Source organism: Chaetodon auriga, chromosome 13 (assembly GCF_051107435.1).
Source record: "Chaetodon auriga isolate fChaAug3 chromosome 13, fChaAug3.hap1, whole genome shotgun sequence".
Classification (NCBI taxonomy): Eukaryota; Metazoa; Chordata; class Actinopteri; order Chaetodontiformes; family Chaetodontidae; genus Chaetodon; species Chaetodon auriga.
The window spans coordinates 1,428,117-1,449,669 of NC_135086.1; the positions used below are offsets into that span (position 1 = coordinate 1,428,117).

A 21,553-nucleotide genomic window follows, 5' to 3' on the forward strand; every position below is an offset into this window, starting at 1 on the left:
TGCAGACAATGATTTCACATCATCAAATATTTTATTATATAAACTCCCAGTCAAACCAACATGACGTCTGTACAAATAAACCATAAATTCCTATCTCAATGACAGATTTAATTTATTTAATTTACTGGTACATGCTGTTCATACACTTCTAAAATTACATGTATTTACAAAACATAAGCTCATATTTAAAATTTTAAAAAAGTTTCACAGTAGTATCCATTTTTAAAGTTTGTTATCAATCACCTTACTCAAATGAATTATCGGTTTGATTTAAAATCCAAACAATCATTCCCACGCTGTAAAAACCCTCAAAATATTTCTACAAGATTGCTAAATAACACAAGCAACAATTTTTCATTTATCGATTATCAATAATCACTATTAATTACTATTTAAGTTTTCATTTTCTATTATTCAAACACTGCAGTGACTGATTTGAAACCAAGTTTTGTAGTTTTGCACAAAACACACATTACTGAAACATTTTTGGTTGAATTTCTTTATTTTCTCTAGTAAGATACTGAAGATATTGAGGTTTGCCTTCTCATTAAATTTCATTTTTAAAATTGAATTTAACCCTTGAGATGTCCACTTACTTTTAACAACAGTTTCTGCATAGCATGCAGTTTTTACTGCTGAAGATATGGTATGTCACATGTGAACTCATCATGCTAATCATCTACTGCTTTCCACAACTACTATTGCCATATTCAAATGAACTGTTAAAAAAATTATTCTCTTGAAGTTTCTCCTGATTTATTGATTCCCTGAAGTCCAATCCCAGCCCTCAAAATTATATGCGAAAGAAGAATTTGACTTAATTCTCATATTTAGGTTTCATATGAAGATTATTTTAAATGACAAAATCAGTGAAATCATTACTTTGGTTCAGAGGCTTCTCAAAAAACATACTAATTACTCACTAATTTAACAGAAAGAGATTCAAAAATGTCAATGACAGGTATTTCTGTGAATGTTTTCTGTATATGAGATGTGTGCTTCACACTCATTCCTATTATTCATACATTGCCATTATCTTCTGTAGTGCAAAGTGAACGTTAAAAATGAACTGGTACCATTTTTCTTTAAGCTAACAGACTGGATAAAGCACAACAGATAAAGTTTGTGTACAGTTGTAAAGGTATTACTTCATAAGGAGAATATTAAAGTTACAGCAGCTCACTTTTAAAGTGTTAGCAGGTAACAAAGGCAAACATTAACTGAGATTTTTCAACCAAAAATTTAAATAAAAAACTATTATGTTGAGTTTTAAACATGTTAGAATAAATAAAGAAAAGAAAACGTCACCAGACTATCACTGTCACAGTTTACACTATTCAACTGCTTCAACACGTTTTTACCTACATGACTATGGGCTGGTAGCCCATAGATTATTCAAAGGTCCAGTGTCGATGATTTAGGAGAATCTATCAGAAGAAATATATGTATTATATGTCATTATATTTCCTAATCCACAGTGTCCACCATATTGCACCGTCATGTTTCTATAGAGCCCAGAATGAACAAACCAATAACTGGCGTTTAAGTGGGCTTGTTTTTATTTTTTCCCCATATTTTTAGTGTCCACCTTAGGTTCTCCCACATGCTTGGAAGGGGAGAGTAAGGTGAGGGGTATTCAGCTGTTTGCAATGTGCAACCTAGATGATACTATATCCTACACATTGGACCTTTAAACTTTTCTACCCTTCCCTTGCTTTACTTCTCCAATAGAAAAGCCAAGACTGACCTAATTTAAGCCAAACTATCTTCAAGCAGTTGTGCTTCAAAAAGTAGTACAATAAAATACACATTCTGCAAACTGACAAAATGCGGAAAACTTGCAAATTGTAAACGTTAAGCAAACAATGAGAAGCCACCATGTTTAAACAGCTCAATAGTGTGAAAACATTTCCTGTAAAATTGAACCTGTTGCCTCACTCACCTATGTTACCCTGTGAAGCAGCTTGAATAGGTTGCTTCATCAGTCATGTATTTTTCCAAGTTCTAAAGAGACTCAATCTTCATTCGCTGACAAAACAACCTGCTTAAAGCATCAAATTAGTAACATAGTGACAGGACCTGGATAGTAAATTTATTTTTGTGCAACCAGTCCAAAGCCCTTCAAACCTCTAAAACACCTTTAGTAGGGCAGTGGTTTCAATGCAACCGGCTGTGTTTTGGATTATGCACTTATACTCGCCAGCATCACTTTGGGTCACGTTAGTAATAAGCAGATTGAAATGGCCTGCAGTTTTCTCCTGAATTATACACCTGCTGTCTGTGACATGGTCTCCATCCTTGTACCACTCAGCTGTGGGGGTTGGCTTGCCACTAACTAGACACTGGAGGATAACTGGTGTCCCTACTGCTGCTGTAACATTAGTCAATGGGATGACACATTTAGGGGGCGTCTCAGTCATCTGAAACTGGAAGCTACACATATCAGAAGACTTCCCTTTGAACTCTATCTTGTCATCTTTTGCTGGCTCAGCAAATACATCAAAGTTAATGCTAACATATTTCTCTCCCTGCTCACTCATTTCATTGTCAGTGTTGGCCACCAGCCTGACTGCCCGCTGTGACTCATCTGCCTCTTGCTCAAACTCAAACTCAAGCTCAATTTCTGACACCTGTTCGCCATCAAATGATGTGTTGCCAACCACCAAGTCAAACTTCTGAGGTTGGACTTTGGCACTTCCAAGTGACACAGCAGTTAACTCCCTGCCTCTGGTCTTCCCTGAGAAGGCTTTGGCATTTAACACCACCAAGGAGGCCCTACACAGAGTCTCCCCAACAACATTAATAGCCCTGCAGGTGTACACTCCGCTATCTTGTGTTGTGACTTTACAGATCTTTAGGAAGTGGTTGTCTCCATCAGATGAGTGCAAGTATTTTTTGTTATTGTGAGGAATTTTTTTGTCACCTTTGAACCAGGACACAATGGGGGATGGAATTCCCATCAGTGAGCACTCAAACATGACCATGGTACCTTCTGGGGTTTCCATGTCACAAATGGGATTGATGAATCTTGGAGGCATCTCAGTGACCTCGAAAGCGATTTTCAAATCATCATGCTCTTGAGTGACAAAGTCCACAGCACCCTCCTCATACATACTTGGTAACACATCCAAAGAAATGATCATGCTCTTGTTGTCAGCTGTGTACTCCGGAATGGTGATGATTTTAACCTGTTTCTCAAATTCTTTCACCTCATTTTCATCCAATTCTACTTCAAGCAGAATCTCCTGGGGGGAAGGAGAACGAGAAGAATCATCTTCCTCCACATCAAATTCCATCACATGCTGATGGGTGACAGCAGGTGGAGCAGGCATGAACTTCACTTCCTGCGATACAACTACCACTAGAGCAACACTTCTGGCTTCACCGACATAGTTCACAGCCTCGCAGATATACTCTCCCTGGTCGGCTTTAGTGACATTGTGAACTGTTAGGGAGATGCTGTCACCATCTCTCTCCATTTTAACTCTGTCATCTGCCATCAGTTGGGTTTTGTTGCAGAACCACTTTACCTCAGGGGAAGGTAGGCCAAAAACCTCAGCATAAAATGTTAGTGGTTCATTTTCAAAAACTCTTTTTTTAATGAGAGGTTTGAGGAAGGCAGGAGGGATTCCCTGCACTTTCTCCTGAAGAGTTGCCAGACATAAAGACCCTCTTCCCTTGGTGAGGAATCGATTCTCGTCTATGTTTAGTCCTGGAGGTGTTGTTTCATTGCCTTCATCAGCAGGAAATGTCAGGAATTGAACTGGTGAGAAGAACCTCTCACTAGAGTCTCCTGTCGAGGGTCTCTTATGTTCTACTGGAGAGAAGGGATATTCCTGAGGGGTCGTAAAGCCACCAGGTGCATCAGAACTGGAAGTATGGATGGACATGGGAGACTTGGGAGTGTGGAAGGACTCTGCAATTGGCTGTGAGACCCCTGTAGATGAACCTGGGGTGTAGAACCGCTCAGCCACATCTGCTACCTCCTCGCTTACTGTGCTGCCAATTTCTATGGACATCTCAGACTCAGGAGACAGCGGCCTTCCCCAATCCGTTGGAGGATTGTAGTAGTCGTACACACGACCAAAAGTTACCTCCTCTTCCTCCATGGAGCCAACAGCTGCTGCTGCTCCCTGAGCTTCAACTGCTGAAGCCTTGTTCAAACTACCTCTTTCCTGTATATATGCAACCTGTCTCAGAGGTCCCTCAGCAGCAGCATCCTCCGGCACATCAAGCTGTTTAACTCTGCTGTCCACTTTAGGCTTGACAACAAGCGGTTTTAGTTGGGGTTTCACATGAACATCAATCTTCGCATCTTCACCATTGATTTGTGCATGAAGTTCAACTACATCAACAGCCGTTTCCTCTGCTACTTCTGTCACATTGGCCTGGGAGTCGGGCATACTTAAGAAGACGCCACTGTCCAAAGAAGGTTCTAGGATGGAAATTAGCTCCTCACAGGGAGGTCCATCCTCACTCACATGCTCCACCCCAGGAATAAAATCATATCCCTCACTAATACCTTTAACATCTTTCATGTGTTTTTTCACATCTGTCAACTCCTCCACAACAGGCTCACTCTGAATAGTGGAAGGCCTTCCAGCTGTACTTTGTCTCTCAGGTTTGAGAGATTCAGATGTTCTTTTAGGCTTAACTGCTTCTTCGGCTGGAGCTGAAGTTTTAACAGAGCGTTTCACTGCAGAGACTTTTTCGGACTGGAACGGAATGAAGCTGCTAGTTCTGTCAAATGTTCGCACAGTCTCTTCCCTCACCATCTCCAATTCACCTGCCTCCATATGTCCGGGAAAACCAGCAGGTTTCCGTGGCTGAGGCCTGACCAGCTCTGGAGACTCCTGTACTTCCTCTACAAACTGTTTAAGTACACCATGGCTTCCTGCTAATACTGCTCTCTCTTCGATATCACCAGATACCACACAAATTTCACTGTCTTCCTCCAAAAAAGTGGTGGGCTGGGAGGTCTTAGAAGAGACAGGTTTGGATGCAGCAGGAGCTTGAGGGGAAACTGCGTCTGCTTTTACAAGTGCAACTTTGGAAGAACCAAGATCTACTGCCATAGCAGTAGCAAGTCTTTCCCCAGCATCTGCATACATGATGTCAGATTCCATTACTTGTTCCTGCTGGTCAAGGGAAACAGCCACAGCAGGTATAAACTCCTCAGGGAAAAATGTTTCCTTTCTCTGCCCCTCAGGACCGGGGGGTGTTCGTAATGCAACTGGAGAGTCTGACTCAAAAGCTTGTTTAATCTGAGAAACTCTTATCACAGCAGCAGAGGAAGGCAGACCACAGCCAGATATATTTGAAGGCTCTCCAGGGACACCAGGTCTGGATTTTGAGACTCTGGCAGCCACCTCCAATGGCGCTTGTGTACTCAGAGGTTTATAAGACTTCCTCAGTCTCCCAGATGGAGTAAAAATCTCATCCTCAGTGGCACCACCCCCCTCTGAAAATTGCAGAGGTTCTGCAACTTGAAATGACACATGAGAGATGCTTGTAACCTCTCCTAGCCTATTTCTAGCAACACATTTGTACACTCCAGCATCGGTGTATGTAAAACTGTTGATGTAGAGCCTTTGCACTTTATCATCTATCTCAATTCTGTATTTTCCAGCCATGATTTCTATGCAAACACTGCCATAATACCATGTAACTTCTGGGGCAGGCTCACCTGTGATTACGCACTCTAACACAGCAGTGTCGCCCTCAGAACAGGTGATATTCTCTAATTCGCTGACCATATGAGGAGCTTCACCAACCACATCAAAGGAGAAAGTAAATTTGTGTTTGACAGTCTGAGAGGCTCCCTCATCACTTGCGACATCTGAAGTTTTGTCTGTAAAAGCCGGAAGTGTGTCCTCATTGCGTTCTTCTGTCATCACAGGTACAGGGGTGGGAGCTGTAACTCTGATTTCTACAGGTGAAGAGCTAAAAGATTCATCCGAGCAGTGACGTCTGTGGATGACTGCCTGGGGCACCTGCAGCGTTGCCTTTCCTGAATCCATGTAAGTCTTAAGTTCTTCTTCTATCATGCTTTCCTGGTTTTCCTCACCCTTCTCTAGTTCCTCTGTAACTACTACCCCCTGTGTAAGCCCTGATGCTCTTATCATCTTTTTATCAGAGACCTTAAGAGTGCTGCTGCAGATGGATTTGCCATGTTCATTGGTTATGACACAGTCATATGTCCCCTCATGGTCTGTGGTTGGATAAAAGACGGTAAGCTGTGATTTGTTAGATTTGCTTGAGATATCATAGTCAGGGTTGTGGGTTAATGGGTGGCCATCTTTGAGCCACGTGACTGTGGGTGGAGGGTCACCATGGAACAGGCATGTAAACTCTGACATCTCACCAACTTTCGCTTTAATTGAAGACATTTCTTTCACAAATACTGGACGGGAGCCTCTGGCACTTGTACCTTCTTCTTCTACCCTCTTCGCCTGGTGAGTTTGGTGAACTGCTTCTTTGAAATCTGAATCCTCTTGGACTCTCTTCTCCTTTATATCTCTGAGTTCAAGAATTTCTGCACTGATTTCACCATGTTTTGACTTTATCAACCTGTCACTTTCTTCTCTCCTCATACCTGCAAAATCCCTCTGTTGACTCCATTCACGGCTCTCTCTGGCAGTTCCTTTGTCCTCTTTGATCCCTCTCTCCCCTCTTACCTCTGCCTGGAATCGTTGGCTGCTGGATTTATCAACAGTGATAGCATGTGGCTCCCTGCTCCGCCTGCTGTCTGCCTCTCTTCTCAGATCTTCCTGTGGACTATGGCATGGGGAGCGTCTCCTGACTGAGGATAACTCTCTGGAAGGCTTATGGGGGCTCTCACCCCGAGCAAAGGCAAGTTCATATCCCTCAAAAGGTACACTAGTAATCTGGGTTGGAGAGTATCTCTGAGCTGGTGAAACTTCACTACTCATGCCATCTTTTACAGTAGATTTTAGATAAGAAGTTTCAATAGTCACACCCACATCATGCGGTAAACCACCATGTGTAGGAGAATGCCTTGTTATGGAAGAAGACTCACGAGGAGATGGCTCATACCCAGCTGCATATTGACAAAGTGAAGGTTTTTTTGTTGGCAACACTCCACCAGCAAGAGCTGTATGTGGAGGTGGAAGGTCACTGGGGTGGGTTTCATCTGAAATGCCACTATGATGGGGTTTACTATCAAATGGTGGAACATGGGACTCAAAGGGCAACCCAGAGCCAGGTTGTTTGCATTGATTTTCCAAAGCCCACTCAGACTCCAGTTCAGTTACTTCCTCTTGCTCAACAACATCTTGTTGCCATTTCAGGATTCGCTGAGCCAGTGCTTCCTCCTCACTTACAAAGTACTCACTGTCTGTCTGCAACCTGGTTTCACGGCCCTCTGTCAGCAGCTCACCAGCAGGTGGCCACTGCAGGCTATCATCTCGTGGATCTTGGAAACCAGCAGGAACTGACTCACTCAAAAGGAACTCATCTTTGGCCGTTTTTCTTGTGGAAGACTTCCTGTGGACCACTTCAGGTTGCAAATTTGATTCTGAAGCAGAAGCCTCTGGAATATTTCTTCCGTCCTCAGTGGTCCTCTCTTTCTGGACTGGTGAGTAACCCTCCACCCAGTCAGAGTCATGTGTCACAGTTTGCTCTTGTTCCATCAGAACATCCTGTTGCCATTTCATTATGCGCTGAGTCAAGGCCTCCTCTTCACTGACAAACTTCTCGCTCTCATTCTTCAACTCAGAGATATTCTCCCTTGACAGCTGAAGTTCACGTTCTTCACTTGTCTTCTCAAACAACATTTTCTCTGCTCTGTTTTTTGTTCTTGGGGATGATTCAGCTTCCACTTTTGTTGCTCTAGCTTTTATTCTGGGTGATTTTTGCGGCAGCATGGCTGATGCCTTAGTGTTCAATTCATCTGGTCTGGATTTCATTCTGGATTTCAGCAAGGGGGCAGACGTTTCGTCGTGTTCGGGTCTACCTTTTACTTTAGGTGACTTCGGTGTTGACTTGACATCTTGGTCTAGAGTTTCTCTCTTGTCCATCACCTGTGTGTAAATGTACCCCTCAGGCTCCATGTACTGCGTCTCTGCTGGCATGGGCAAACCAGTTTCAGGGCAAAGTGTCTCTTCTTCTGACATTAGCATGCCTTGCTGCCATTTCCTGATTCGCAGAGCGAGGAGTTTTTCCTCACACTGCATCCGCTCAGCTTCCAGGCTCTTTTCATATCGAGCCCTCAAAGACTCACCTGCACACTCCTCTTCATATGGCTCAGCTGTTTCTGCTGCTCTGCGATCCGGTGTTGCAGCTTCACTAAGGAAACTGTCTTTGATAGATGTGACTTGCCTTGGTCTGGGTGTCTCTCCGAGTCTGTCCTCTGACTTGGCTTTTGTTTTTGGTGACAACTCTCCTTCCACTTCTGTTTCTCTAGCTTTTAATTGAGGGGATTTTTGTGCCAGCATGAGTGGTGCCTCCCCTTCCATTTCTTCTAACCTGGCTTCCATTGCAACTGACTTTGTCAGCAAGGAGGCAGACATTTCCACTTCTTCTCCTCTAGCTCTTATTTTAGGCGATTTGGGTTGTGACACAGTTTCAGCTTCAGGGTCTGCCAACTTTGCCTTCATTTTTGGTGATTTATGGAAAGAGGAGGGTATGTCCTCAGTTCCTATAGTTGCTCTTTTCTCCATCACCTCCTGCTGGGTGAAAATGTACCCTGCAGGCTCCATGTACTGCATCTCTGCTGGCATATGCAGATCACTGTCAGGACGAAATGCCTCCTGTTCTGAAATCCTACTCCTGTGGGCAAGGATGTTTTCCTCGCACTCCGTCCGTTCAGCTTCAAAGCTCTCCTCATACTGAGCCTTCAAAGATTCCTGTGCAAACTCCTCTCCACGTGGCTTTATTGTTTCTGTTGTGGCTATGTCCTCCAGTATTACTGCTTCATTAAGGAACCTTTCCCTTACAGATGTGACAGCCTTAGGCCTGCGTGAGTCCATAAGCAATACCTCCTCTTGAGTAGGCACAATTCTAACAGATTCCCTGCTTTCAGTGTATGTTGTAGTTTTTGGATATGCTAATGTTTCAGAGTATGGGGCTTCAGGGTGATGTAGCTCAACCTCAACCTTTGTAGGCCCCATCACTTGGTCAGCAACCTCACTGTGATGTTCACTTTCCATCTGCTTGAATCTACCATCTGCATCTGTCTGAGATTTAACAAAACTCTCAACTTTTTTATCCACCAGTGTGTCAACCAACTCACCTCTCATGATCTGAATGGCCCTTGTCCTGGACTGAGGTTCAAATGAATGCCTCGCACGACGCTGAGAGGGCACTCTACTTGAAGTCTTACCTTGACACTCCCTATGACTCTCTCCCAAATCGAAGGGTCGATTGAAATGCTGGACATCAGGCAGAGAGGCAGGCTTGACCCTGAGCCTCTCCACATAATCTGCATAGCTTGACTCACTGGCAACTGATTCTAACTCAAACTCAGAGGAGGACATGGTGGAGATAGAGAGCCTCTTCTTCTGTTTGACAGCTTTTTGAAGTGTGGTGAGTTTTGTTCTTACCTCATTGTGAAGGCTCTCAGTGTCACTGAACCTCTCACTGTATCTGTCGCTGCACCGGTCACTAAATTTGTCACTAAATCGGGCACCGGTGCGCCGGTCACAGTAGATATCGCTGAATCTGTCATTAAAGCGCTCAGACCTGTCAAACATGGGGGGAGGGGACAGGGCACGTTCAGAGGCAGTCTCCAAGCGTTTGCACTCTTTCTCTGACTGTTTTTCTTTGGAATGGGAACCAGACCTGAAGTACACAGTCCGCACCAGGGAGTTCTTAGATCGAGATCTTCCCTGATGGACTTTGGACATTTTGTCAAAGGGAGACCCTACACACCTGAGATCAACCCTGAACTTCCTCTCTTTCCTCTGCTCTGCCATTGTGTCTATGCTTTCATGGGCTTTGGCCGAGCGTCTAACAAAGCTCAGGTAGTTAGCAGACTGCTCTTCGCTCAGTGACACCAAAAGTGATGCTGTGGACTCAGCAGAACCTTCCGTATTTATCGCCATTACCTTATAACTGCCAGAGTCCTTCTCTTTGATACTATCAATAACTAAACTGGTAATATGCATGTGCATCTTGCTGTCAGTACAGATCCTACGTCTACGCTCTTTAGGAATAGATTTATTATTATGAAACCAGAGGATGGTTGGTGGAGGGCAAGCAACCAGTTTACACTTCAACTCCACCGGTTCTCCTTCCAAGACTGATTGAAATTTGAGTTTCTTGGTGAAAGAAGGTTTGATGTTCTCCGCCCACGAGGTGATGGAGGAGGTTCTGCTGGAGCAACGATTGGCTGACACCAGGCCGTGATCGAGAAAATCATCTGTGTCAGAGAAAGCTCCCCTCAGCTGTCGAGTGCTGCTGAGTTCTTCTTCTTTGCTTTCATGATAAAACAGTTCTGTGAACAGAAACAGAGAACTGTCAGAACAACACAGCCTCCAGGGGTAAAAGTGAGAGAAAAGGATTTGAATAAATGATTAATGGAATTATTAAATGCATGCTGGGAGTCACAGTGCCATAAGAAATAATTTCACTCACCATATTTGTTCGAATAAACGCAAGACTTGATTCTTTTTATATACGTGCAGGAAGTTTTGATCCTTCGTCTGTGGAAATTTCTTCAAAACATAAATTATTTTATTATTATTAAAAAAAGCATAATTCCAAGATGGGCTGCTAACATTCGCTTGTTTTATTTTTTGATAATTGCTTTGGTTTTATGCTAGAATATTCCTTACCTGACTTGCAGACAGGAGAATAAACGCCCTTTCTAATCCTTGAACTTAAGAGGAAATGATGCACAAGTATCAGTGAGAAGCAAAGCTCTCCCAAACATATCTTGAGATTCAAAACTTAAACAAATGAAGCTGAAAAATTGGGTGAGAAGGCGTTTATTCGAACTAATATAGTTTACTGGTGTTATTTAGAATGCAAACCACAGGAATCACATCCCACTATCTGCAAGCCAGGCTAAGAAATATTTTGCAGGAAGAAGGTATCAGTTCCATATGCAGTAAACCTTCATATCTTTTAAAGGGCATTTCAAGTCTGGAAGCTTTAAAAGATACATAACCTGTGCCTTGTCTGGGGAAGAAAAAAAATCAGAGGAACCTTCATGCCAAAATGAGAGAGCTTTTGGATGCAAACCGCAAGTGTCAAAAACTGGTACAAGCAAGTTCTACCAGCGCTCGCCTGGGGGAAACCATGGAATATTATCAGAATGAGAGCAGGTAGAATAGTACACACAATAGGAATCTTCTATCAAGACACATAGAGATGACATGCATCTGTGGAAATTCAAAAATCACTTAAAGGGACAGTTTAACATAATGACATATTTACAAAGTCTACAAGCAGTCTGTGTATGCAGGTCAACTAATAATCCATAATGAATGCACTAACACATTTGTTTTTTTTTTTTAATCCACTTCCTGAACAGTTTCTCCACTCAAAAACCATTTTCAGTGAGGCAACGCTTGGATCAAATTTACCTGCTGACAGACTTCTTTCGAAGTGAAAAATAAAGTAAACGTAAAGTAAAACTTGGTTAAACTGTCCCCTTTCCACTAGGCCTGCTTCTCATGTGAGGAAATAATCGTGTGTTTTTGATATATGATGGTCAGAAACCTGACGTGACCTTACCTTTGACTTCTTGCTCAATCGTGGCTTCAATCTGCTCTCTCACATGAGTCACTGTGATGGAAAGAGATTACATGAATTGAGATTTCATCAGCACACTGTGAACACACTGATGTGATGCAGGATAGATGCAGTGACAGTCTTCAAATCTTCACACATTCATTCTCATAAAGAGGACATTTCCACCAAATGAAGGGTTTGAGTTTCCTGGAGGATGAAGTACAACAAAGAGGTTATAAACATTGAGCTCCATGCATAGTCCAGAGTTTCCTCTGTGGGAGAGGAAGAGGAGGGTGAGGAGGATGAAGGTGGTTGGAGAGATGAGTTTGTTCCTGGTGGGAGGGTTGAGGAAGGAGGAGCAGAGAGGTGAGGTGACATTCCCAGGTTTCAAACAAACTGGTGAATTTGTGAACAAAGTGGTTCGTCTTTCTGGAACTGTGCGGTTAGTAAAATCCAGAAGAGGGCTGAGGATGTCCCGATCCACTATTTTCTTTATTAGATATATTGTCTCCATTACGTTTTCTATCAATCAGATAGAAATTAGTTTTTTGGTTACATTTAAGGGATCCTTACCAAAAATGTCTGAATGTGTTTATATAAAGAGAGAGGAACTGAAATATAAAATTATAATGATTATATTCAGCCATTATAAAAAATATATTCTCTCTGCAGTCTTGATCGGAGCCATTTCTGCTGATAAGTCTGTTTTTTATATACTGTGGTGGCCTACAGCTCTGCAGTGCACTCATCAAGTACATTAAGTTAGTCAAAGGGATCCAAGTGTTTCTGCAGCTGCTCCCTCTGTCTGGAAGCATCTGCAGCTCAATCTCAAACTGCAAAATCTGCTCTCTGTGAATAGAAATTATTGATTCGAAATGAGATGCTCTCCTCTGGCTGCCGATGTTTTGGGGTATTTTAGAGTCTTGACTCATTAAGAGACTGTTTTGGGTCTTATGTTCACAGTTTCAGACAGCCCTTTAAAAGAGCCTTTTAAATTGTCTTGAGGATGAAATCTTTCACGACTGTCTCACAGATGTTATTCATGTTATAATCACATTTTTGTCACAATTGTGACTTTGTGGCACGTTTTGTGTATCCGTATCACCAATTTTTACTGCTGCCTTTCTTGACCAAAAGACTATTTTTAATCTTGAGGCTTTCCTGGTTGAATAAAGGTTTAAAAAAATATTTAAAGCAGACTTAAATCGATCTGATGCAAATTTGGCAAATTGGTTCAGGACATCCTTTTTAGTATTTTGAAGACAATAAGGAGGTATTTGAGGAGGGTGAATTAATCTTGCAGGAGGAGAAACGGGTGCAGTTTCAGAAAGAATCGAGCTACAGTTGACGGATCCAGAAGTTACCTTCTTCTTCTTTGGTTACAGTGAGGGTGGCCGAGCACGCAGCCTCTCCAGCGTTATTGGCTGCCCTGCAGGTGTACTGCCCTGCGTGCTCAGAGAAAGCATCGACTATGATGAGCATGGCGGTGTTCGTCACCTCATCAAAATGAAACACCACGTTCTTGGTGGGCTGAATTGGTTGCCGGTTGTGGAACCAACTCATCTCTGGCTTCGGCATGCCGGACACACACGCATGAAAGCGGGCCACCTCCCCGTGCGGCACCGTGCAGCTTTTGATTGGCTGGATGAAAACTGGTTTTTGGCCAATGGAAGGTTTCTTTAGATCGCTGATGCTGCTGGAGACATGCCACTGCGACTCAGCAGGACTGTCCACTGTTTGTGTTTGCCCTGAAAGGAAGCATGTTCATTGACTTTATCTGCTTTGTTTGATTTACCCTCATCCCAATCGGGAGAGTTTAGGTGATTTTGAGTTTGAAATCAGTCAGTTTGAAACCAGTCTGTGTTTGGTTGAAAAACAAATTGTTTATTTAATCTGTGACTACGAAACCATCCTTGCCAGAAAATTGACGTCATCAGTCATTTGTTCGGTGCCCATTTTCTGACTAATTACCCCACTAGCCGTGTGAATAATGACTGTCCTATTCTGTAAACATCTTGGGGAGGAGGTTGGGTCAGTGGTTGAGCATAAAGTGGAGACCAACCAACAGTCGAGTGTTAACACATATTCACACCTCATCAAAAGTATGAGCACTTTGTTAAATCTTTGTGTTTCTATTGCTTCCAGCAAAGCAAGGATGTAATTTACTACATTTGCAATAATGCTTATTAAATAATGTTATAAAATTCAGGTTGAGGCAATAACGTTAGTTTGTCATCATTTGTTAACCTACCGAAGAGACAACCGTAACAACAAAAGCCTCCATGTTTAACGACTCATTTCACACTTCACTGACTGTGAGCAGATCAGCTGTGCTGTCAATACACATGCATTTTATTGAGGTCACTTGAAAAACATTTTTTGATCTTAAAACAGCGTTTCTTAGTCGTAACAAACTTACCGTCCAGTGTGAGAGTGGCGGAACAGGATGCGGTTCCAGCGCTGTTAGTAGCCACGCAGGTGTACTCGCCCTCATCCTCCGGGTAAACCCTGGAGATCTCCAGCTGGCAGCTGTCGTCAAACTGAGACATCCTGAAGAAGTCCGACTGCTTGATCTCCTTCTCCTTGTGGAACCAGCTGATCTTCACATCTGGACAGAAAAGAGAGACAAAGATTATATTAGTGACAGTGGTAGCATGTTCCTGAATGTAGTTACTGTGTCACCAAGACTCAAGAATCAGATATTTCATCATGACGTGGATGAATTTGCTGCTCAGCAGGTAATGAACTGTGGCTCTTTACAGCTTTTTCTCTGAAAGCATCGCTTTGAGAGTGAACCAGAACAGTAAAGTTGTGTCTGACAGATAAATAATGAGCTGAATGTCACTGTAAAGCTCCATAAAGCTGAGAGGAGCTGCAGATTCGGCTGATCACTCTGGAATACATTGCCCCACTGTTCACAACATCATTTCATACATTGTTATTACTAAAATATTGAATACAGCTTTCTTACCGTCTCCACGGACTCTGCACTGGAAGCGAGCCGGTTCTCCTTCGCGGGCCGAGGTGCTGACGATGGGTGAGATGACCACAGGAGGAGCAACGGTAGCGGCTGAGTCTGGAGAAACCACTTCAGACACTACAACACACATACAAACCTGTGTCTATACATGTCCCGGGTTGATTTGAAATATTTTCCTGTTTGTGTTTGTCTTTGTTCCACAGGTACGACAGCCCCTCTTACCTTCCACGTTCAGCGCTGCAGTGCTCGTGGCAGTGCCGTAGTCGTTCTTGGCCTCACAGTTGTAGACGGCGGCATCCTCAGGGAAGACTTCGATAAGTAGCAGCGAGTGCTCGTTGCCGTCATGGAGGAACTTGCATTTAAAGCCCGGAGACAGAGCCTGGGAGTTTTTGTACCAGAAGACCTGAGGCTGAGGAATGCCGCTCACCTGCACCGAGAAGCGAGCCGGTTTACCGGCCTCCACCGACTGGGGTTCCATGTGGCGGAGGATCTGAGGTGGCTCCGGGACTGAACAGGGCAGAAAATACATTAGTTTTTAATGAAAAGTTCACAGCAAGATTAAAGTAAAACAATCCACTAGACTTTGTGAAATTTGGTGTTAACTGGTTCTAATTAGTGATGGTACAGTTGACGCAGACTGCATGATGGAGGAGCGAGGCAGTGTCATGTCACACACGTACCAGAGAGGTCCCACTGAATGTGACTTTACGAAGATAATTAAAAGCAAAGCTGTAGACACTTTGTCTTCAGAAAGTGGACCATCTTTATAGTAAAAGAACAGTTAAAGAAAATATAAACAACAGCAGTCAGACAATTTATATTCTGACTAAATGTTTCTTTACTGTTGCAGATTTAATCCTTTTATAATGCAATACCTAGGATTGACCAGCTCAACTGTACTCCACACTATCAAAATCCTGAGCATTTATAAATATTTTTGGGACCACTGACCCACTTTTCATTCTAATAATTTCCATGATCATTTCACTGAAAAGTTCTCAATTACAGTGAGTTTTGTGTGTTTTCATAAATCAAAATGAAATGACCAGATCATTAAAAAAAATCTGGATTTTGTAGATATGGTCAACTAAACATCTGTTTCTACATATTTTGAAATGTTCCTCCTGAAACTCAGAAACATTACAGGTACTGATCTCCTGATTCAATAAAGTTCAATTTCATTAGATTCTAAAGTCTGTGTGTTAAATCTTATGTCATCAAATTATTTCCATGTGCTCATAATCCTCCTGCTGGACTTACTGTTGACTCGGAGGTGCATGGTGCTCCTGTTTTTGCCGGCGACAAAGGTGTACTCCCCGGCATCGCTCCTGTAGGTCTCAGAGATGGTGAGGCGGTGCAGCTTCCTGATGGCCACGTAGTTGAACCTCTCCTCCACGGAGAACTGGATCTCCACCCCGTTCCTCAGCCAGCGACCCTCCACGTCGTCCTCATTCACCTCAAACTCGAAGGTCGCTCTGTGTTTCTCCAGAACCTACGAGAGGAAGGCAGGATTTAGACATGTCACCAGAGCTACTCATCATAAATGGACCTATGAATTCTTCTTCTTCTTCTATTTAGCGTTATTTATTGTTGAAGCTAATAGGACGCTCTGGCAGTACTTTGTTTGGAGTGTGTACAGTCTTCATCTTTGTTTGGGTGCAGAAAACCTGTTTTTAACTTTAAAATCCTTCTTCGCTGTATGAGGAAATGTCTGATGAACCTGACTCTGAGACCATGGAGGGTTTAATTTGTACTGACTGAAAACAACGACTACATTTCAGGAGCAAGTTTTAATCTGTGTCACTTCAAAGTCTGAACTGAGAACGTACTCCCACACAAACAGTGAATCAACTGCGCACTGATCATGTTGGTTAAAATGAACTTCCGCCTCACCGTGATTTCTCGCTCAGCAGGTTCAGAGATCCTGATGTCGCGACCCTCCACGATCAGCTGGGCCTTGGCGACACTTGATCCAGCCACCACCGAATACTCTCCGGCATCAGACATACGAACCGTCTGGATCATCAAACGATGGACGTACTTCTCTGCCGTCACGGTGTACCTGTGAACACAACACAGACAACGACTCTCAGCTCATATTTAATGGTTCAAAATGCTTCTGCTGATATCAGACCGAGGAAAGTGCAGGACAGGTTAGTTGAAGTAATACCTCTCCTCAGACATGTCCAGCTCCTGACCATCCTTCATCCACATCACCTGAATGTTTGGCTCAGAAACCTCACATTCAAAAATGGCCTTCTTTTTCTCTGTGATCTTTATGTCCTTAATTTTCTTTGTGAATTCAATCACACGGGCTGAAAACAAAACAAAAACAGTTGCAGTGATTATTGCAAGAATTATCTAAATCTGAGAAAAATACGAGGCAAAAATACATCTTAAGGAATCATGAAGTATATGGATTTGCAGTTTGTCTAGGTTTTTCTAGCAGGCTGAGTTTCAGATGTCTGTATATCCACACCAGCTGTGTTTATTTACCGTGTCTTTCTGGATGGTCTGTCTTCTGATAATAATGAAAAGAATGCTAACCATAATGAATTCATATCTGAAGGAAATTAAGAACTCTTCAAATTGTGAAAAGCAAATCTGTCTGTAATGTTTGTCAGCAGGAATCTGTTTACTGAATCTTTTCACTACTCGTTAGCTGACCTCGAATCAGTCATGTTTTTTCCACATCTGTTCACATTGAGTATGTAAAGCATCATGTTACCTTCAACGAACAGGTTGGCGGCAGTGGCAGCAGAGCCGGCCACAAACTGGTACTCTCCTCCGTCTCCGAAGTGAACATTTTTGATGGTGAGCGAGTGCGTGAGCTGCCGGCTGCGGACTTGACATCTTTCCGACGACTTGACCTCCACACCGTTCTTCAGCCATTTGTAGGTGATGCCCTCATAGTTGACCGTGACCTCGAAAGTGATGGTGTCTCTCTCCTGAGCGTTCAGGTCCTTCAGCATGGAGGTGATCAGGACGGCTGGAGAGGAGAGAACATGTTGGGTGAGACACAAAAACACTCCAAAAACAAATTTTTGTCTGTTCTCAGAACAAAAACAAAGTTTTTTCTGACAGGATTTAATCTGAGTTTAATCTTACGGCTAACGGTGAGCGTTGCAGAGACTCTGTCGTTGCCGCAGATGAAGGTGTACTCTGCCGAGTCGTCTCTGCTGGTGTTCATGATCTTCAGCTGGTGGAGTTTCCCCTGAACCACGATCCTGAACTTCTCACTCATCTCGATCTCCACGCCGTCTTTCAGCCAGGTGGATGGTACGTTGAAGTGAGAAACTTCACACTCAAACGTGGCCACCTGCGTCTCTGGGATCGCCACACTCTTCATGGGTTTGGTCACTCGAAGAGCTGCAGGAGTCCAAAGAAATGAGAATCAGACAAAATATACACCAATCAGCCAGAATTCATGTTCAATCTCTGCTATTCTCGTGTTGTAAAGTCAAATTCTCAGAATTATTGTGATCACTTTTCACATAAATTTCTAACTTATAAGATAAGTGCAAATTCAAAGTGTTAATTCTTAATTAAAATGCAAACTACAAAATTTCTACCAACTATATACATATTAGACAATATTTTACAAAATTTTAGTTTTATTATTATTATTATTGTTTTATCTATATTTTTATTTAACATAACATAAATCTATCTTACAAATGATAATTACAACATTTTCTGCTGATCTGCTGCTTTTGTGTGAAGCCATACTATTTTGACACCAGCAATTGTAAAAAGAAGTACATTTATACATTAACAAAAAATCTGAATTTTTACTTACACAAAATGACAAATATTACAAATCAAAATTCTAATCCCCTTTTCTTAACTGTTACATGGTGACCTTTAACCTTTTCGTTCTTCTTCTTCTAATATTATTGAATACACGTCACGTACCCTCCACAGTGAGCACGGCGCTGCACTGCAGGTGTCCGACCACAGCGGTGTACTCTCCCGCGTCGCTGCTGTCGACGTTCTGCAGGATCAGTTTGTGAGCTTTCCGCTCTGACAGAATCTTGCACTTGTCGCTTGACTTGAGCTCCACACCTTTAAACATCCACCTGACGGGGATGTTGTCATGTGACAAGCTCATCTCAAAGGAGGCGGTGCCATCCAACAGTGATGTCACGTCCTTTGTCTTCTTTATGATTTTGATAGCTGCAAAAAAACGCAGATAAAAGCAATCACATTTTAGTAGTAAAATGCTAAATAGAATAAAATATGATAACTCTGAATAGTGTCAACACACTGGGTAATCAGAGATTATGCAGCATGCTCAGGTCATTGGTTGAACCTTTGAGTTTTTTTAAGCTTTGCAGCAAATCAGTGATACTCACTCTCTACGTTAAGCCTGGCGTTGGCAGACAGTTTTCCCAGTTTAAAGGAATACACGGACTCGTCCTGCGTGTTGCAGTTCTTGACCTTCAGTGTGTGAACAACGCCATCGGTGGTGATCTCATATTTGTCACTCTGCTGCAGCTCCACACCATTCTTGATCCACTGGGATCCTTTCACGTCAGGGTGGGTGAGCTCCAGCGTGAACACTGCCTCCTGGGTCTCTGTCACAGTCTGGTTCCTCAGAGTTTTCTTGATCTTCACCGCTGCAGATAGAAACAGAGGATTCAGTATTTACACAACCACAAAACTCAAGACAGCATACAATATGAGACAGAACATTTCTCTGTTTTTAAAGCCTTCCAGCAGTGCAGCTAAAAACGTCAAGTTTGTCCCGCAGCTGGTCATCAAAAGGTCAAAGGGTTCATCCTCTAGGCAGTAGAAATGTAAGTAGGTGAGTGTGGAATTATATATCACTTTCCAAAGCCAACGTCATGAATTCCTTCCAAAGTGTGCCGCAAACATTTTTCAGATATGTCTTGTGTACACAGTAAATCTGACTAGTGAAAGTGCTGTAAACTACAAAAAAAAAAAAGGATAAAAATTGTGACTGGTCATGGGTATTTTCAGAGATGTAAAATGTACAACACACTCAAAAGATTCATACTGCATGGGAAGCAGGCCTCAATCCTTTCCTTGACATGATTTCTGAACTCTGTTTGAGGAAACAGACTGTATGCGTATGCGTATGTGTGTGTGCGCATGTGTGTTCTATGTTAGCTGAGGTTGTATGTGTATTTGTACTGTTCCCCACTGATCATCAAGGAAACAACGACACTTGAAAAGAGATAAAACTCCACCACAATCTTGCATGTTTTGTTTTGTGTTGTAATTCTGTCATCTTGAAATGGAATCGCATACGTGCGTCTTGCTCTTATGTTAACATGGACACTGAAGTTGTGCTTTAAGAAGCTTACCCTCCACCCTGAGGTTGGCGGTGGTTTTGGAGTTGGCCACCTGGTAGCTGTACTCTCCGACATCCTGTGGTCTGGTAATGATGATGATGAGGCGTCTGACGGCTCCCTTCACCTCGCTCACCACATTCTCACTGAAGTCCACAGGCTGACCTTCCTTCAGCCACTTGCCCTCAGCGTTGGCGTTGGCGACTTCACACTCCAGCTCAGCTGTCTGAGACTCCGCCACTGTCACATCCTGCAGGGGCCGTGTGATGGCTCCACCTGGTGGCAGCACAAGGAGACGGTTTGTATTATGGTTCTGGGCCAACATAGAAGCTTTATCCCAGATCTGACCATGTATCACATCACAAAAAAAACAGACCCCAACATGCAAAATCTTTTTAACAAATTCAGTCTTGACTCAAACCCACATTAAACATTTGAAGAAATTTTGTTGTTTTATCATACCAGAGACTGTGAGCTTGGCACTGGATGTCTTTTCACCAGCATGGAACATGTACTGGCCCTCCTCGTCCTTCATGGCGTCAATGATTGTCAGAGAGTGAGCCTTGCCCTTGGACTCCATCTTGTATTTTGGTCCAGGTTTGAGTTGCTGGCTCCTGAATGTCCAGACAGGGTCGATACCAGGGTGAGAAACTTCAACGTTGAAGGTGACATTCTGGGACTCTGAACACACTTTGTCCTCCATGTGCTTTACAATATGCACCTCTGTAGAAACAACATCATGGTCAGAACATGGAACTGGAATTGGGATCTATAAATATTATCCTGAGAAAAATACTTACTTTCGACAGTCAGGCTACAGCTGGTGTCGACTTTGCCAACCGCCAATTTGTAGTGTCCTTCATCAGAGGCAAAGGTCCTGGTGAAGACCAGACGCTGCTTGGCTCCCTTTGCCACCATCTGGATTCGGTCACTGGGTACCAGCAGTTTGTCATTGTGGTACCATTTGACTGAGCTAATGTCCTGAGCTGAGATCTTGGCCTCCAGAACGGCCTTGGTGCCTTCAATGGAGGACACATCCTTCAATGGCACCACAATGCCAATAGCTGTAAGAGAAGACAAAAAAATGATGCCAGTGATGTAAGGATTCAATGTGTTCTAGTTACGGTTAAAGATTGGTATGACTTGGATCTGATAGTAATTCTGACTCTTACATTGAACATTAAGTTTGCCCGAGGTAGAGATGTCTTGAGCAGGAACCACAAAAGAGTAGGAAGCAGCATCTTCTTTGTTGACATTCTCCACCAGAAGCTTGTGAACCAGTTTGTCAATTACGATGTGGACGCGGTCTGAGGCAGAGATGGCCTGGCCGTTCTTCATCCAGGTTCCCTCAACGTTCTCCTGGGAGAACCTGACCTCCAGCTGAGCAATGTCACCCTCACACACCGTGAGGTCAGTCAGGGGCTGCATCAGGGTCACCGGGCGCACTAAAGGTACAGCAATGATCAAATTACACAAATTATTGCAATACACTACCGCCACCGAGGACGGAATCACAACACGCAACAAATGTAAAACTTTACTCATTAAGTGTTCTTTAAGT

General features: G+C 43.1%; 1 protein-coding gene across 1 annotated transcript in view; it reads right to left on the bottom strand.

The window, feature by feature from the left end:
- Nucleotides 1-21,553, bottom strand: part of LOC143330788 (titin-like) — a 206,767-nt gene that overhangs the window by 163,020 nt on the left and 22,194 nt on the right. Inside the window, exons 23-37 of the mRNA XM_076747548.1 lie at nt 21,165-21,437; nt 20,793-21,056; nt 20,455-20,715; nt 20,008-20,268; nt 19,033-19,296; nt 18,593-18,853; nt 17,786-18,046; nt 17,406-17,666; nt 16,848-16,992; nt 16,571-16,739; nt 15,938-16,169; nt 14,900-15,184; nt 14,669-14,794; nt 14,117-14,305; nt 11,701-11,751 (exon numbers count right to left, since the gene is read on the bottom strand). Of these exons, the coding sequence (XP_076603663.1) occupies nt 11,701-11,751; nt 14,117-14,305; nt 14,669-14,794; nt 14,900-15,184; nt 15,938-16,169; nt 16,571-16,739; nt 16,848-16,992; nt 17,406-17,666; nt 17,786-18,046; nt 18,593-18,853; nt 19,033-19,296; nt 20,008-20,268; nt 20,455-20,715; nt 20,793-21,056; nt 21,165-21,437 (3,303 nt within the window). The remainder of the gene's footprint in view (nt 1-11,700; nt 11,752-14,116; nt 14,306-14,668; nt 14,795-14,899; nt 15,185-15,937; nt 16,170-16,570; nt 16,740-16,847; nt 16,993-17,405; nt 17,667-17,785; nt 18,047-18,592; nt 18,854-19,032; nt 19,297-20,007; nt 20,269-20,454; nt 20,716-20,792; nt 21,057-21,164; nt 21,438-21,553) is intronic.